General features: G+C 38.9%; 1 protein-coding gene across 1 annotated transcript in view; it reads right to left on the bottom strand.

The window, feature by feature from the left end:
• LOC142345928 (uncharacterized) overlaps nucleotides 1-14,639 on the bottom strand; it is a 281,705-nt gene extending 267,066 nt beyond the window's left edge. Inside the window, exons 1-2 of the mRNA XM_075398392.1 lie at nucleotides 14,533-14,639; nucleotides 8,767-8,982 (exon numbers count right to left, since the gene is read on the bottom strand). Of these exons, the coding sequence (XP_075254507.1) occupies nucleotides 8,767-8,982; nucleotides 14,533-14,614 (298 nt within the window). The 5' untranslated portion in view covers nucleotides 14,615-14,639. The remainder of the gene's footprint in view (nucleotides 1-8,766; nucleotides 8,983-14,532) is intronic.
• Nucleotides 14,640-19,153: the final 4,514 nt, after the last annotated feature.

Below are 19,153 nucleotides of genomic sequence, written 5' to 3'. Positions count from 1 at the left end.
GTAGAACGCTTCTTTCAAACTATTAAACGTGGATTGTGATGCATAAGAGAATTTTCTAAATCACAAATGAATTTGAAAGGCTGTACTTATTCAATAATATACCAACTAAGAATAGGCGACAGAAATTAGTCCCATTTAAGGCGCACTTCGGCCGCAAACTAACTACACCTATAAGCAATGTATGCGCTGAACAAAACCTCAATAAATTATTTGTCAAAATGTTATAAGATACCATTCAATGGACCACTAGTGGACGAATGAGTAGATCTCGATCTCAGTTACACTGAAGTTGAAGTCAACAGAATCAACAACCCTCTAAGACCACAACCTCGCCTACACTATAAGGGAACCGGACAAATGTAGGTAACCGTAATAAAATTGGACGTTGCGGAATTCGAGACAATTGCCTGAAGAGAAAGTCAACTCAAAATCTACGCAGACAGAAAACCAAAAACACAAAGACACGTCAACGATAATAAACAAAGAAAAAAGAGCAAAACACACCAGCAATATTCAGAGGAAAGTAGAGGGCGGCAAATGAATTAGCCGCAAACCACCTGTCGACGACGACAGCATCTTTTCATCAGTTAATTCGAGCTTCTCAAGAGCACTTAGAGTAAAAATTCCAGTAAAACCAGCTCCACTATCGCCACTATCCCCCAATAAGAACACGCCGACAGCAAGCTGTAGCAAAACACCAAAAAAACGAGACGCGGCCAAAAAAACAAACCACAGACAGGGATTAAACAATCGAGTGAGCAATTCTGTGCTCGCGGTATTGACCGATCCGAAGCAACGTAAAGCGAAGAGCAGATCGAAGTAATCCAGAAAGAAAACACAACAATCAAAATTGCTCATCCACAGCAGCTTTACCGCAATCTCTATAGTCGCGCCTTAAACCAGTGCGGAGGAAGGTGTACACTCGCTTGCAGAGTGTGCCTCACTACGACTACGCATCTAGAAATTGGAGTGTTTTCGCCTCAAATTGCAAAAGTGATCCTGACTTACGAATCAGGTAATTTGGATGCAGTAATTTTCTCAGACCTAAATGCAGAAATGAACACTGACTCTGAGAAGAATTTGTTAGAAACTTGACAAACCTGCAAAACATCAACAATAAATTTAAATATTTATAGTAACACAAGTAAAAATAAAATACATTTAACTTACACATTTAAAATTGATAAGGAAAACAAAGCAAAATTTTATTTCCTTTTGGCAGAGGAGGAAATGTGGTGCGCTTCTACACTATTTTGTACCTATCTTGCGCGTTCAACCTTATTTTGTTTAATTCATATTGGGTTGATATAATGACCGTGAATTTTGTTTTTTTTTTGTCTGCATTGATCGTTTTTCATCAGCAGAAGTCTATCAGCAGGTGAAAGCTATCAATATTCGAAATTTTTTTAAAAACTACATCCTACTTCATGACGTTCCGCAGCACATTCCCAAGCAGGAAGACAAACCTGAAAGTCAATTAGTGATTTCTGAGAGCAAAACAATATTGAAGCAATCACGGCGCCAATTAACTGCCACTGTGTGATTGTTTAGTAGAGAGCTTAATTCAAACAAATAAACGTAGACTGGGATGTACCAAAGAAGATGCTAAATCGCAATTCAATTTGAAAAGCTCGATTACCTCAATAGTACAACCGCTATGAATTTGCAGACAGAAAACTCTGAAAATAAGCCCTTTGAGGCGCTTTTGGGCCGCAAACGAAATCCACTTTTAAGGAAAATATGCTGTCTACCAAATCTGAAAAAACTACCATATCAAAATGTTATAAATCAAGATGCCGTTCAATGGACCACCCTCGTGCCAGATGCCAAATAGGGAGACCGCAAAAGCAGTGACACTGAAGTTGAAGTGAACAAGACAAACGCTACTCGCAACTGGGGAACCCACCAGATGAAACCTGCCAAATAAAAGAAGAAGGACTTGGCCTTCAAATACCGAGAACGGAATAATCCTTTATTTGAAGTTGTCGAAGAAAAAACAGCTATAAAACAAAAAAACGCTCTAAGAAAGGTCTACAATGCCTGTGCGAGTTCTTGACACCAGACTCGACAATCCTCGAAGACACCTACATTAAAAAGGAAACGGACAGAAGCAGGTAACCGTAAAAAAATTGCACTTGGCGAAATGCGACACAAAAGCCAAAAAAGACAATCCAAACCTACGCGGAAAGAAGTCCAAAAACAATGTTGGGGAAAATAACTGACGAAAAAAGCAAAACACGCTTTGGATTTCACGAGGAGGAAAGTAGAGCGCGATTAGCGATTTAGCCGCAAACCAGCTGTCGGTGATGTCAGTATCTTTTTATCAGTTTGTTCAAACTTCTCAAGAGAACTCAGAGTGTACAAAATCAAATAAAACTAGGTTTTTCACCACCACCATCACACAGTGAAAACAAACAGACATCAAGTACAAGCAGCACACCAACCAAACCGCGACGCAGCAAAAAAACTTAATCACAGACAGACCCAGATTCAACAAGCGATTCAATAGTTTCGTGCCCCGTGGTTTTAACTGCTCCAAAGCGATGTAGAACCAGCAGTAAATCGCTGTAATCCAGCAAGACAAGACCACAATTAACACTGCTCCTCCAAAGCAGCTCTTTTGCATTCATTCCAGTCGAGCCACAAGCCATTTATGGAGAAGGCCTAGAGTCACTTGCAGAGCGAAGCCCCACTCCAACTACACATCTAGAAACTGGAATGAATCTAGTACATGTGATAAAATTTCCTTATACATTTGTATTTTTTACGAAAACAAAGCAACGATTTGTTTTCATTTTGCAGAGGAGGAAAAGTGGTACACAGGTAGCAATACCATTACTTATTTCGCCCGCTCCTCATTTCGTTTTTTGATATTTTTCACTTTGGATTTGTTTATGTCTGATGTTGAGAGATTTCATATTGCAGTTCCTAACTTGCTGACATCATTTTCCATACTTTTTTGGGCTTGTTGCTCAACTTGTTAGTTTATTGTGGTAAAAATTTCTTTGGTTCACACATAAACATTTTGCCTAGCAACCATTCCTTGTCTGCTTAAGTTAGTTTTCCTTCCTCAGTTTGCACTGTTAGAATTCACTACTGATTTAAGCTTCCAATAAAATCTATCTGTTTGCCAAAAACTAGTCTGCAGCTCTAATGGGCCGAATCGCCCACCAATTACTCTAGCAGCATAATAAACTTTTAAACCTGTTTTGACTGCGAGTCCTTATCAGAAAGATAATGGGTGTAAACGCACCGCAAATTAGCAATAAATATCGTGGCATAGAATTGCGTATCACAGCACTTCGGCGATTGTTGGAATCTCTGATTGAAGTATTTTGTGTTCAGCTGCTTTATGAGCGTCCGGTGATCTCTTTTTGTTCGCACAATAAGGTAAGCCAATAAACAACAACAAGAACAACAACAATATTTTTTAAATTTCTGATGCAATTTTTGTAAACATTGTTGTTTGGTCGAAATTGTAAGTCAGGCAAGACTGAGAACATTGAGAATTAATGCCCAAAAATGGATGATTGAAAAAGTGAAGAACTAGAAGCCTCTTAATAGTTCTCTGAATTCGTAGAAACAATTAGGGGTTTACGTCAATCGGTTCAAAAGTTCAATTTTTATTTTATAATGGCAACATTTGTTACCAAATTATACTTCCGTGTCCCTCCCCTCATAGCCCAACCACCCCAACGAAGCTTATTGCTCCCATTCTTGTATGTTTACCATCGTGGGTTGAATTTTTCAGCCCAAAATGATGTAAGAGTGGGGCTGCAATGGGAGGATTTTTTAGGAAAATGCAACTCAAAACTCTTACGTCTTTTTGGGCTGCATTGGGCTTCCAAGGGGGGTAAAAAGGTGTAAGAGTGAGGGGGTAAAAGACAAATTAACCCCCCACTCTTACATCTTTTTTTTTGTCTGCCAAGGGGGGTAAAACGATGTAAGAGTTGGGGGGTAATTTGTCTTTTACCCCCTCACTCTTACACCATTTTACCCCCCTTGGCAGACCAAAAAAGATGTAAGAGTGGGGGTTAATTTGTCTTTTACCCCCTCACTCTTACACCATTTTACCCCCCTTGGAAGCCCAATGCAGCCCAAGAAGACGTAAGAGTTTTGAGCTGCATTTTCCTAAAAAATCCTCCCGTTGCAGCCCCACTCTTACGTCATTTTACCCCCCTTGGCAGCCCAACTCTTACATCATTTTACCCCCCCCCCCCCCCTGGCAGCCCAACTCCTACATCATTTAACCCCCTCAATCTTTTAGCCCCCATATCTGAAGACTGCCAGTCTCGAACCCACAACCTCTGTACCCTCAAACGCGTCGCCTTATCCTCCAGAACATCGATGCTTGTCCAATTCTTGACGGTCTATATATATAAATAATAATTATTAGAATTGCTCCATCACAAAAAATTACCCCCTCACTCTTACATCGTTTTACCCCCCTTGGCAGCCCAACTCTTACATCATTATAACCCTCTGAACAAATTACCCCCTCACTCTTACACCATTTTAACCCCCTTGGTAGCCCAACTCTTACATCATTCTACCCCCTCTGAACAATTTACCCCCTCACTCTTACACCATTTTACCCCCCTTGGCAGCCCAACTCTTACCTCATTTTACCCCCTCTGGACAAATTACCCCCTCACTCTTACACAATTTTACCCCCCTTGGCAGCCCAATACATCATTTTATCCCCTCTGAACAAATTACCCCCTCACACTTACACCATTTCCCCCCCCCCTGGCAGCCCAACTCTTACCTCATTTTACCCCTCTGGACAAATTACCCCCTCACTCTTACGCCATTTTACCCCCCTTGGCTGTCCAACTCTTACCTCATTTTACCCCCTCTGGACAAATTACCCCCTCACTCTTACACCATTTTAACCCCCTTGGCAGCCCATTTCTTACATCATTTTACTCCTCTGAACAAATTAACCCCTCACTCTTACACCATTTTACCCCCCTTGGCAGCCCAACTCTTACCTCATTTTACCCCTCTGGACAAATTACCCCCTCACTCTTACCCCATTTTACCCCCCTTGGCAGCCCAACTCTTACATCATTATAACCCTCTGATCAAACTACCCCCCTCACTCTTACACCATTTTACCCCCCTTGGCAGCCCAACTCTTACATCACTTTACCCTCTGAACAAATTACCCCCTCACTCTTACACCATTTTACCCCCCTTGGCAGCCCAACTCTTACCTCATTTTACCCCTCTGGACAAATTACCAACTCACTCTTACCCCATTTTACCCCCCTTGGCAGCCCAACTCTTACCTCATTTTCACCCCTCCTCCCATTGCAGCCCATTGCAGCCCACTCCTACATGGCACTTTCAGTCATGGGGGTAATTCTTTAAAAGTCCTCCCATTGCAGCCCACTCTTACATGACAATTTCAGTCATGGGGGGTAATTCCTGAAAACTCCTCCCATTGCAGCCCATTGCAGCCCACTATTACTGGGCAATTTCAGTCAGGGGGTTAATTCTTTAAAAGTCCTCCCATTGCAGCCCATTGCAGCCCACTCTTACATGGCAATTTCAGTCAGGGGGGGGGGGGGGGTAAGTCCTTAAAAGTCCTCCCATTGCAGCCCATTGCAGCCCACTCCTACATGGCAATTTCATTCAGGGGGCTAATTCCTTAAAAGTCCTCCCATTGCAGCCCATTGCAGCCCACTCTTAAATGGCAATTTCAGTCAGGGGGGTAATTCCTTAAAAGTCCTCCCATTGCAGCGCTTTGCAACCCACTCTTACATGGCAATTTCAGTCAGAGGGGGTAATTCCTTAAAAGTCCTCCCATTGCAGCCCATTGCAGCCCACTCTTACATGGCAATTTCAGTCATGGGGGTAATTCCTTAAAAGTCCTCCCATTGCAGCCCATTGCAACCCACTCTTACATGGCAATTTCATTCAGGGGGGTAATTCCTTAAAAATCCTCCAATTGCAGCCCACTGCAGCCCACTCTTACATGGAAATTTCAGTCAGGGGGGTAATTCCTTAAAAGTCCTCCCATTGCAGCCCTTTGCAGCCCACTATTACTGGGCAATTTCAGTCAGGGGGTTAATTCTTTAAAAGTCCTCCCATTGCAGCCCATTGCAGCCCACTCTTACATGGCAATTTCAGTCAGGGGGGAGGGGGGGTAAGTCCTTAAAAGTCCTCCCATTGCAGCCCATTGCAGCCCACTCCTACATGGCAATTTCATTCAGGGGGGTAATTCCTTAAAAGTCCTCCCATTGCAGCGCTTTGCAACCCACTCTTACATGGCAATTTCAGTCAGAGGGGGTAATTCCTTAAAAGTCCTCCCATTGCAGCCCATTGCAGCCCACTCTTACATGGCAATTTCAGTCATTGGGGGTAATTCCTTAAAAGTCCTCCCATTGCAGCCCATTGCAACCCACTCTTACATGGCAATTTCATTCAGGGGGGTAATTCCTTAAAAGTCCTCCAATTGCAGCCCATTGCAGCCCACTCTTACATGGCAATTTCAGTCAGGGGGGTAATTCCTTAAAAGTCCTCCCATTGCAGCCCTTTGCAGCCCACTCTTACATGGCAATTTCAGTCAGGGGGTAATTCCTTAAAAGTCCTCCCATTGCAGCCCATTGCAGCCCACTCTTACATGGCAATTTCAGTCAGGGGGTAATTCCTTAAAAGTCCTCCCATTGCAGCCCAATGCAGCCCACTCTTACATGACAATTTCCTTAATGGGGGGTAATTCCTGAACAGTCCTCCCATTGCAGCCCATTGCAGCCCACTCTTACATGACAATTTCAGTCATGGGGGGTAATTCCTGAAAACTCCTCCCATTGCAGCCCACTCTTCAATGGCAATTTCAGTCAGGGGGGGGGGGGGTAATTCCTGAAAAGTCCTCCCGTTGCAGCCCATTGCAGCCCACTCTTAAATGGCAATTTCAGTCAGGGGGTAATTCCTGAAAAGTCCTCCCATTGCAGCGCTTTGCAACCCACTCTTACATGGCAATTTCAGTCAGAGGGGGTAATTCCTTAAAAGTCCTCCCATTGCAGCCCATTGCAGCCCACTCTTACATGGCAATTTCAGTCATGGGGGATAATTCCTTAAAAGTCGTCCTATTGCAGCCCATTGCAACCCACTCTTACATGGCAATTTCATTCAGGGGGTAATTCCTTAAAAGTCCTCCAATTGCAGCCCATTGCAGCCCACTCTTACATGGCAATTTCATTCAGGGGGTAATTCCTTAAAAGTCCTCCCATTGCAGCCCTTTGCAGCCCACTCTTACATGACAATTTCCTTGATGGGGGGTAATTCCTGAAAAGTCATCCCATTGCAGCCCATTGCAGCCCACTCTTACATGACAATTTCAGTCATGGGGGGTAATTCCTGAAAACTCCTCCCATTGCAGCCCACTCTTCAATGGCAATTTCAGTCAGGGGGGGTAATTCCTGAAAAGTCCTCCCGTTGCAGCCCATTGCAGCCCACTCTTAAATGGCAATTTCAGTCATGGGGGGTAATTCCTTAAAAGTCCTCCCATTGCAGCCCATTGCAGCCCACTCTTACATGGCAATTTCAGTCAGGGGGATAATTCCTTAAAAGTCCTCCCATTGCAGTACAACTCTTACATCATTTTACCCCTTCTGAACAAATTACCCCCACACTCTTATATCAAATTAACCCCAATAGACAAATTACCCCCCCATTCTTACATCAAAATGGGAGGATTTTAGGGAGGACAATCGACCCGGGATGCTTGGGGTTGGAGCAATAGTTCTTATGACCACTAAGCTGTGGGGAGGGCCATAATGAGAAAGACTCGAATTCCCAAACCGTATTTTTATCAATAAATGCTCACAGTCAAAACTGAAAGTCTTACCAATCTTCCTTTTATCGGGTTTTTGTTTTCCTACTGTTTTAGTTAATACAAGGTCTCAAAGTTGTTTATCAATTTTGAGGATAAAAAGTCTGAGATTTTTTCTCCACCTTTTGGCATGTATCATTTGTCATTTTTTTTATTATTTTCGTCAAAGTTCGTGCATTTACTAAGCAATTCAGTGACACAGGATTTTCTGTAATACTATAGCAAGGCTATAGTAATATAGTCACTATAAAGTTATTGTGGTTGCCTGTACGGGCACCCGGGTCGAGGTTTTAGTGTGAATTTTCGTAAGAAATGCGGTGAATGCGGTGAATTTTCGTAAGAAATGCGATGATTGCGGTGAATGCGGTGAAAAAAAATAATTCACCGCTTTTCACCGCATTTCTTACAAAAATTCACCACCAAATTCACCGCATTTCTTACAAAAATTCACCGCATAGACTATTATGGCAAATTAATGTAAGAAATGCGGTGAATGCGGTGAATGCGGTGAAAAATAATAATTCACCACATTTCACCGCATTTCTTACAAAAATTCACCGCATATGGTTTCCAAAGTTTACCTAATCTGATTTAAATTCACAAGAAATAACAAAGACCTAAGTGACAGTTGGAGCAGTGGAATAAGCATATGAAGGCATGCAGGAGGTCAGAGGTTCGAACCGGTGTGAGGACGATTCTTTTTTGTAAGAATACTGAGAACGCGGTGAAAAAAAAAATAATTCACCGCGATTCACCGCATTCACCGCAAAAAGATGTAAGAAATACGCGGTGAAAATTTTTTTTTCACCGCATTTCACCGCATTTCTTACGAAAATTCACCACCAAACCTCGACCCGGGCAGTAATCTTTTTCGGGTAGCGCTATTTTTCGAATACAAAGATATTAATAATGGCCATACTCACTTGCAGTTTGATTGTTCAAATGCTCATCAGTACAAAATTTGATTGTTTTCCTATAGTCATCAAAGTGAATTCTATTTAACAGGTAGAGGAACGCGAAGTTGTATCCTTTGTCCTTGCTCCCATCGAATTTACTGTCATAGTACAAATATTCAACATCATAATAATGAAAATTTGAGGGCTTTTTTTCGTTTCTTGTAGATCCCGTCTTGAAATGACCTGAAACGACATATATTGAACGTTGCATTCCTGCCCGTACCTAACTCTCAGCCGAATTCAGTACTGAGTCAGAGTCTAATTCAGGTCACATTTGGCACTGAATTTCAATGATTCAGAGCTAATTCAGAGATTCATTCTGAAATATCTTCTGATTCAGGAGAATACAGAATATTTTCTCCGAATTTTGGTCTGATTCAGAAAAATTCAGAACTCTGTTCACAGTTGGTTCTAAAATCCTTCTGAATCAGTACTGAAAAATGAAATTTCTCTGAAGGTGTTCTGAATCAGTCCTGATTGTCAATGAACAGTAGGTACGGTTGGCTTATTTGTCTTCATAAATTTACGGCGTAAACTGTGTCCATTCTGATTCTAAATCTTACCCTTAACTACCACCAGAATAAATTTTTCAGTTGTGAAAGTCTCTTTTGCAAGACTATCAATAGACACAATTTAAGATGTTTCGAGCAATTTAAACTTTAAATAAATAGGCATTGAGATTTTACGGGCGGCGTAAACTGTGTCCATTCTGATCCTAAATCTTACCCTTAACTACCACCAGAATAAATTTTTCAGTTGTGAAAGTCTCTTTTGCAAGACTATCAATAGACACAATTTAAGATGTTTCGAGCAATTTAAACTTTAAATAAATAGGCATTGAGATTTTAACATCTCTAGGTTTTCTTAAATAAACGTGGTCAGAAAGAAATTAATTTGACTTCGTTCGGACAAAAAACTATGATTGCTCTTTCATCCTTTGCTATTAAACAAATCAAGCAATGATCAAGTTTAAGTTGTGCAACGTATTCGAAAAGAGCACATTTTGTCCTAATTGGATATATATGTGAGAAGATGTGCAAGGTCTAATAGAGGTAACGTAACTTCCTGAAATGATATTCCCCATATTGCCGAGATCGCGGTTTTGTAAAAAAAAAAGTTGAATTGCGGTAAATAGTGGTGAAAATAAACACATTTTTTACTGCAAAGCGTCCGTATATTTTAGCGATGCATGTGGTGAAAGCTCTGAATTTTTTTAATATTTGCACTTTTTACCGGTGAATTCTTGCAAAGCTTGCGGAATTTAGATTTTTTTTTATTTTGACCGCGTTCAACTGAAATCTTTAAAAAACGAAACGCTCAGCTCCTGCGTGTCAACAACTTGTTTTTCCGCCGCGTCATCATTCACTTTCTTCAACAGTATTTCTTATGAATATAAATCGGATTCAATACACATTGTGGAAAACAAAAGCGTTCACATTTAGAATTTGCGGTTTTAGTAATTGCGGCTTAAGCGGTGAAAAAAATCTTCACTGCTACATTTATGTTTGGTTTACCTCATTACAAAAGTTTTTGTGGTTTGCTTGGTGGCTTTAGGCATTTCAGTCTACTAAATGAAATACTGGGCGACTCTTTCAAAGTTTTTTAAATAAACTGAAGGAAATAAAGTGAAGGAGTCTGCCCAAATTTATATTCTTGTGAATTATTAGATCCCTGTCACTTCATTATTGAAAGTATTGTTCGATGGTTGGGGTCAGTGTAACTTTCCGCTAATTAAAATGTGAATTGAAGCTGTTTTTTAGTTGAAACGAAATTAAGAAATGCGTCGCGAAAAGCAATCATGATCTAATGGTTGCGGCGCTGCTCCTATACACTTTCGTGAGTTTTCACTTTTTTCCGCGTTTCTAGAGTCTAGTTGAAATGCTTTTTCGTTAGTTGTACTAGCGATGTTTGATTTTCTGCTTAGAAGTGAGTTTCTTGGTCACCGGTGCAATTGATTTTTTTCTGATTTTTTTTCAAGTAACGGTCACAGGGTTTGGTCATAAAAAGAAAAATTAGAGATTAATTAACGTACATGATGGATTGACCCAAGACCATTCAGACGCCAAAACGCTCTAGAAGTTTCTGCACTTACAGTGCTCCTTGAACTGGTATTGTCTTGCCCTAGTAATCTGCGTCTGATGAAGAGAGAGAAATTGTGGTCCGCATCTTGACAACCCAGCTAACTGCCTCCGTTGAGCTCAAAGTAGTAGCACGTCGTTGTTTTCTACCGGTCAGATCAACAGAGCAGTCTGCATCACATTTTTCAACTAATTGATAAATAGCATCTTTTATGTAATAAAGTTTAAACATTTTGAAACTTGACGATATCTAAAATGACATTTTTTGCTTAGCCAGTTTTGATTGGTAGGCGAATTCATTTGTCTGGACAGAGTCTTGACTTTGAAAATGATGTCCGGCCATGTCTGTTCCGCCAGATAACGAAGTGATCCGACCAAACTTCTGTAAATTTTTTGATCCATTTCTTGGTCTCGTTCTGTTCTCTAGTAGGTTTCAAATTCAAATCGGCTGGAGTCATTGAGGGTTTGCGTTGTAGCGCTTTTGACCGACTTTGCCTTTGCCCTCTTCTTGTCTGATTCTGAGGCACCAAAACCATTTTAGTCTTCCTCTGTCTTCCATGTATATGTTTCCTCGAGTGTTTTCTTGAAATCAGGGAGTTCTGTCAGGCTTCTTGATCCTACCAGGAAGTCGTCAACCCAGCACATCGAGATAGAATTTCACTTCATTCGGGACAAGACGGAAGAAGAGGCTTTTTAAACTCACTGTGTTCGTACTGACAAAATGGCAGAGGACATCTTTACGAAATTTTTATATATATATATATATATATATATATATATATATATATATATATATATATATATATCGACGATGGAACAATCCGAACAGTTTTGATGGGAGCAGACTCTACGCAATCAGCTCAAATCTGAGTGAGATCTTGAAATACCGATTTTAACTATAGTCCTAAACTTTGTTGGAAACAGAATATTTAACTTACCACTTTATTAATAAAGAAGCAAATTCATTCCAGTCACCAAATTGATATCAATTAATCTTCAAGAAATGGTACTGTGAACCAATGCTCAATTCAGACTGAAGATAATAGATAATTACTATTAGAGTTTAATTATTTGATGTAAAGACTTCTCAGAGGAAGTCTGAATCAACTCTTAGTAAAGTGCAAATGCATTCTGTATTTTATATCCCTTGCGACTGATTTTTAGGATTTATGCAGATGAAAACCATATTGGTAAATCTTGTTCCTAAGATTAGTTTTGTATCCTATAATTACTTTTTAGCACGGTTAATAGGTATATATACAGCTGATTTTCGATTCCTTTTCAATTGCACAAATCCAATTTTCAATCTTGATCGAATAATCAGATCTCTCCTGAAAATCCCAAATTCTACTGTATATACCAATTTGATATTTTCAATTTTTTGAGAAATTAATCTTTTTACTTAGTTAAAAACGCTTTTTCAAGCTAGCAAAAGTCCATAACCCATCAGTAGTCATATAAGTCTGAGATAGATCGGTTTTTTCTCAACTTTGGGTAGATTATTTTGCAATAAACAGTGAGCCTTAGGGTGCAAGCATCAATATTCGTGCACTTTCTTGTGTTAATTGGTTTTTATGGCTTATTGACTGATTTTTTAAATCGTTTTCACTATCACATTTCCGGTCAATTGCCGACAATATATCAGCAAGATCACTCGTCTCATTTGATTGATAAAAAAAACAACTTCTGATAAAATATTTCAGTTTTAAATCAGTTCTTTTGTGAACATCTTGCACAATCTATTTTCTACACTCCTGTGAATTCTTTTGGGAATTATTCAATTCAATTGGATGTTTTTTATTTTTTTCATAGCCATGGTCTGCTCTGAAATAGAGCTAATATTTGTGTGTTTTTAGTGTTTTCTTTAATGAGAAGGCATTACACGACTTAGACACAAGCTGCTTTTCAAAAAAAAAAATAACTTATATTTCTTTTCGGGGCTTTTCGCTTGCTTTTATGTTGTTCTTTTTTCGCCTTGTTTACGCTCCCTTTAACTTTAACATGAAAAGTTGGTTTAATTGAGGTGTCAGTCGATAGGATTTATAGTGATAGTGATCTTTTCTACAAGCTCTTTAGACAAATTTTACCAAAATCATTTAAAATATTGTAGTTTGCTGGGTTCATTGTCTTTTTGTCCAATGGAAGTATATTGAATAAGTCTGAATGGGTGCTCGTTATTCAGTTATAAAGTCGTCTGAACGTTCCTGCAAGTAGTTCTAACGAGATCAATACCATTTTCAGGAATGTCAGCTGGATGCTTCTTTTTAATTATTAGTTTACTGTAAATTATATTTAAAAGCAATATACCTGGGTCGAGGTTTTTCGGAAAATTTTTGTAGGAAATGCGCTGAATGCGGTGAATTTTTGTAAGAAAAGGGGTGATTGCGGTGAATGCGGTGAAAATAAATATTTCACCGAAACTCACCGCATTTCTTACAAAAATTCACCGCAAAATTCACCGCATTTCTTACAAAAATTGACCGCATATGATTTCCATAGTTTACTCAATTTGATTTATACTCAGAAGAAATTTGTAATATATAAGTGACAGTTGGCGCAGTGGACTAAGCAGTTGAAGGCATGCAGGAGGTCAGAGGTGCAAGCCCGTGTGGGGACGATTCTTTTTTGTAAGAATACTGAGAACGCGGTGAAAATAAATAATTCACCGCGACTCACCGCATTCACCGCAAAAAGGTGTAAGAAATACGCGATGAAAATTACTTTTTTCGCCGCATTTCACCGCATTTCTTACAAAAATTCACCACCTAAACTCGACCCCGGGTATGCTTAAAACTTTCTTCTCCCCGGGTCGAGGTTTTTGGTTTAATTTTTGTAGGAAAAGCGGTGAAGGCGGTGAATTTTTGTAAGAAATGCGATTATTGCGGTAAATGCGGTGAAAATAAATATTTCACTGCATTTCACCGCATTTCTTACAAAAATTCACCGCAACGACTTTTGTGGCATATTAAAGTAAGAAATGCGGTGAAAGCGGTGAATGCGGTGAAAAAAAATTCACCACATTTCACCGCATTTCTTACAAAATTTCACCGCGAAATTCACCGCATATCTTACAAAAATTCACCGCATATGATTTCCAAAGTTTACTCAATCTGATTTAAATACACAAGAAATTTCAAAGATGTAAGTGACAGTTGGCCCTGTGGACTAAGCAGTTGAAGGCATGCAGGAGGTCAGAGGTGCGAGCCCGTGTGGGGACGATTCTTTTTTGTAAGAATACTGAGAACGCGGTAAAAATAAATAACTCACCGCGACTCAGCTGAGAAATATTTCAATATGTGATGAAAATCGCTGGAAGTGCTCTTCCTTTTGGGATCAAGAATCTTTAAGAAGAAGTTTTTTTAAGGAAGCAAAAATAACCACTTCACCTGGACAGCAAATAGCCAGATCTTTCCCCGGTTTAATAATATCTCCGCTTTAACTTCTTTTTGCACAACACACAAAATTACATACCTTACTTAAGTTGAATATTTTAGATTCGAAAAACTTTAGTTCAGAAAGAAAAACAGTTAATGTTATATCTTTCACTGAATTGTTATCTTTACGAACAATCCAGACTTCTACTATCCGGATATATAAAGGTGCATAAAACAATTTAGTAATAATTAATCTTAGAAAAATGGTATTTTGAAATTACCTGTTAACACCTTAATGTAGTCGGTGTTGTAAAGATATCCATTCCCGTTATGCCGTATGCAATTTCCGGCTGTCACAACCATTTTTATATTAAGAATTGCTCCACCACATAGGCTGTAATACAAAGATTTCCATTTAATTCTGATTGTGGTTATCTCGTGGGTTACTGATTTCAAATGACGATCATTATCGTGATCTGGTATGAATTTACTACTGTTTTTTTACTGCTTTTATTGAAGTTGGTGTTGGCGGATACAAGTTTACTTGGCGGTTTGAGTTGAAAAAAATGATACAAATGAATAAATGATGGATAGAACCACAGTCGAGAAATGTTTTGGACAATAATGGATAATTTACAAAAAAATATATATTTCTAGCAAATAATACAAAACTTACAAAAATTGTATTTTTTTACCAACGAATTTTGAGTGCTTTCTATATAGTTCGTTTTCAAGTCATGAAAATGCCTTATGACTTTCACATAAATAGAAAGCTACGGGGGTCTCCAAGTTGTCTGAAAAATTATTTCCCTTTATAATTGTAGGTAGATATCTATGTTCGTATGAACAATAATAGGGGTTTCAGGGTACAAGAATGCAGTAATCAATATATGAACAAATACTTTTTTGAAGATCTAAAAGAAATGGATATGCTTAAATATGCTTCTAATTGAAACAAAAAGCCGACAAAAACAACGCCAAAGTCGACTATGAATTAGGAAAGATAAAAATTTTAAGAAAAACCATAATTTTCGGAAAAACTTCAAAAAAACCTTCACGGGTAAAAAAAAAATGTTATCCTAGAACTTCCCTCTTAGGGATCCTTAATAGCATAGACAAAAAAATGTACGAAATTGGTAGGGTTACAACTTTCCCATAAGGGATCGTTCTACGGTGACAACTTTATCATAAAGGAAAGTAAGGGTCCCGGGTAGGCCAGAAACAGTACACAGGAAACAAATAACACAGTAATTATATATATATATATATATATATATATATATATATATATATATATATATATATATCCGGAACAAGGTTTTAACCTCAATCCATCTCTAATTAGCTGGGATTAGAGTGCAATGCAAATTTAACTCCTATTTATAAAGGAAAATAGTGTAAGAGTGTATTTTTTTTAAATTATACTGTATTTACACTCTTTTCTCCACTCGTTTTACACTCTTTGCAAAGAGTGTAATTTAGGGTGGACTGATGAAAAATTACACTCGTATAGAATTACCAACCAAAATGAAAGGTTAAATTGTTGTAGCAGTTGGCGCAATGGTTAATGCAAAAAGTGAGTGTAACGTGTTGGACATCGGGAAAGTCGGTTGATCGGTACTCACTGCCTCCTTCTATCTTCATTTTTTAAAATTACACTCTTGTAATTACACTCTTCCACCGTTAGTTAAGTGGAGAAATAGGGGTGTAATTTTTTTTATTTTTACACCCTTTACACTCTTCTCCCCGTTATTTTTGGGGAAAATCCTCGGCCCGCGTATATATATATATATATATATATATATATATATATATATATATATATATATGTGTGTGTGTGTGTGTGTGTGTGTGTCTGTGTGTGTGTGTGTGTGTGTGTGTGTGTGTAAATCACTCACTATTTATGAAAAACAGTATTCTCATCTGTATAGTGAATTTGGGCATAGAACGGGTATCGATTCGGAGGGTCAACCACTGGTGATATCTCTAAACATGAGCAATCTCGTATTACAAAAGTTCTTGCTATTAGGATCTCCAGAATAAAACGAACACCTATTATTCGCCTTCATAGTTCATTTGGTGCGTTGTATCACTTGATATTGACTATGCCAGAATTCAACTGAAGTTGCTCGTTTCTTCCAACTGTTTCTGTGAAGTTTCTGCGGTCAATACTTCACTAGTGAAAAACTCGTTTGCTTAAAAATCCTGAGAAAAGAACTCCGTTTGTTCCAAATAGGCTTAAGCCGTCTCAAAGTGCACATGAAACACCTTGTGCACTCCAAATAGTCGCCCAGGTTGAGGTCCCAGACCGTAAGTCGATGTGTCCAGACCGAAATGAACGCACAAGGTGGCGTCGTGTGCTCAAAATTACACGGTCTGGAAAAAAAATGAACGCACGATAGTCTGAACATATGCAATTTTGAACGCACGATAGTCTGGACATATGCAATTTTGAACGCACGATAGTCTGGAAATATGCAATTTTGAACGCACTATAGTCTGGACATAAGCAATTTTGAGCGCACGAAAGTCTGGACATAGTGACTCGGAGCGCACGAAAATTTTTTGAATGGAAACAAGAATGCCAAAAACTAATGAGTCCATGTTTGACTAAACACTCTTAATAGAGTGCTCACTCAAGTGAAAGCTTTCTACCAAGAAAACCTCAACTCACTTGAGTTCAAAAGTTACAAAACATCGAACGCAGGAAAATTCGCATCCAACATTTTGCTTTGTTTAAAACAATTTCACACCTAGAATTATAAACCCTTGCTGAAGTTGCAAAGCAAATCATACTTTAATAACTAGGTCGCTGGCACCCCCTTTTGCCAATACTTTCATCGAACATCTTTTTTTATACAAAATGTAGCAACTGCTTGGGCACTTCATCACAACCATCTCCCTAACGTATCTATACTTGAAACAAATACATTATAAAAACGTTATCTGAACACGAACGCACGAAAGTCTGGACATACGCATTTTTGAACGCACGAAAGTCTGGACATAGGTGTTTTTGAACGCACGATAGTCTGGACATGAACGCACAAATGAGCGCACGATTTTTCATTTAGAACGCACTAAAGTCTGGTCATATAAGATTTTGAACGCGCGAAAGTCTGGACATAAGCACGTTTGAACGCACGAAAGTCTGGACATAGGTGTTTTTGAAGGCACAAATGAGCGCACGAGTTTTAATTTGGAACGCACTAAAGTCTGGTCGTATAAGATTTTGAACGCACGAAAGTCTGGACATAGGGAGTTTTGAACGCACGATGAACGCACGAAAAATTTTGAACGCACGAAAGTCTGGACATAGGCACTTTCCGTCTGGGATGGTCTGGACATAGACACTTTCCGTCTGCAACGGTCTGGACATATCGACTTTCGGTCTGGCACCTCAACCTGGGCGAGCAGGTATGCAAAATTGACTTCTGATCATCCCGGAACAAAAATACCTCTGAACAGCCAAATTCCAGACTGTTTTGAACTGTTTTGTGCAGCCCGATGCATAAAGCAGGCACATCATCTGGCACATCATATCACAAAATTTTACATCAAATTCAAGAAAGGAATTTAGCAGACCGATTTGGTTCGAAGTCGTTGCGTACGGTGCTGAGAAATTCTTCGCTTGGAAAACATTTTTTCTTAAGAAATGTGTGTCGTCAAAAAAAATTTTGCAGTTTAATCCCGTATCGTGGTTTGGCCGTGAAATTTTGTATGAAATGCGACGAAATGCGGTGAATTAATTATTTTTACCGCGTTCTCGGCATTCTTACAAAAACTGAGCTTCTGTACTGGGCATTCTATGATTTAGTTCCATACGATCTTCAAACGCTGATTTCAGTGAAAAAAATTGCTCCAATAAACGCAATGATGATTTGTTTCGGATTTTTTTTTTGCTCTATACGTTTGACCATTCCGACAAGCGATGGTGGTTCCAAGCTGCAATAATTACAATGACGTGCTTTGTTCTGAGTTTTTGATTTTGTGTATTGTTTTTTGTTGTCTCCTCCAGTTGCGAAAACCTGCAAAACTTTACTTGCAGATATCACACTATCAGCTTTTCAATAACAATCAATTTTTAAAATTGAGTGCGCCGTAACAAAAAGAATGATCAATTGATTCAAGTCCCAGGGGTCTTGTAGCGTGAGAGAAACTAACATAGATTACAGTCAGAATCTAGTTTCTATAACCATTTTGTTTTTATCGCTTCTCGGAATTCCGCCAAATATTATTTGGCTAACAACTTTATGCATTCAATTTTGGGATTTCTGTAGAATCTCAATCGAAGGTTCTACAATTGGTTCAGTACTCACGGCAAATGGGGCTCAGAGACACCCCAAGTAAAAGCAATTTTAGTTGAACGATCCCACTCCTGATTATTTATACAATTGTCAAAAAGTGGTTTGGTGTACCGTCAGTTTGTGTATTACGCAATCAAGAGCTATAGTGCCAAGGTGCGTGTACAACTCAATTGATTAAACTTTTGCAGTGTCAACTGGCAGCGGTAACAACTGGTTTAGGCATCAAGTCTGGTTTGAACTTTTTATTGGCAAATTTTGTCTTTGTTTGTGGTTTGGTTGTATGTGTTAAATATTGGTAATAAAATTGGATTTGTTGCTGGCAACCGGCAGGCCACCAACTATGATTTTCCTAATTGTAACCACAATAGATAAAAGTATATCGTATATTCAGATTAGAATACTTGCTAAGGTTACGTGACGCTTAAGATTTAGGAATACAAAAATGGGGGAAATGAGAGGTAAGCTTTCATTTTCGTGTTTTTAATTTTTCTTCACATTTGAGGTTGCAGCATATAAAGGATGATTTGGTTTCGAAAAAAAAGATCTCCAAATTTTGTTACAAGGGGTCCAGAGTTGCTGCTACGCCTTGTTTTTT

The sequence above is a fragment of the Convolutriloba macropyga genome, chromosome 9, assembly GCF_964194025.1.
Source record: "Convolutriloba macropyga chromosome 9, txConMacr16.3, whole genome shotgun sequence".
NCBI classification, from domain to species: domain Eukaryota; kingdom Metazoa; phylum Xenacoelomorpha; order Acoela; family Convolutidae; genus Convolutriloba; species Convolutriloba macropyga.
This window is presented reverse-complemented; position numbering and strand designations above follow the sequence as displayed.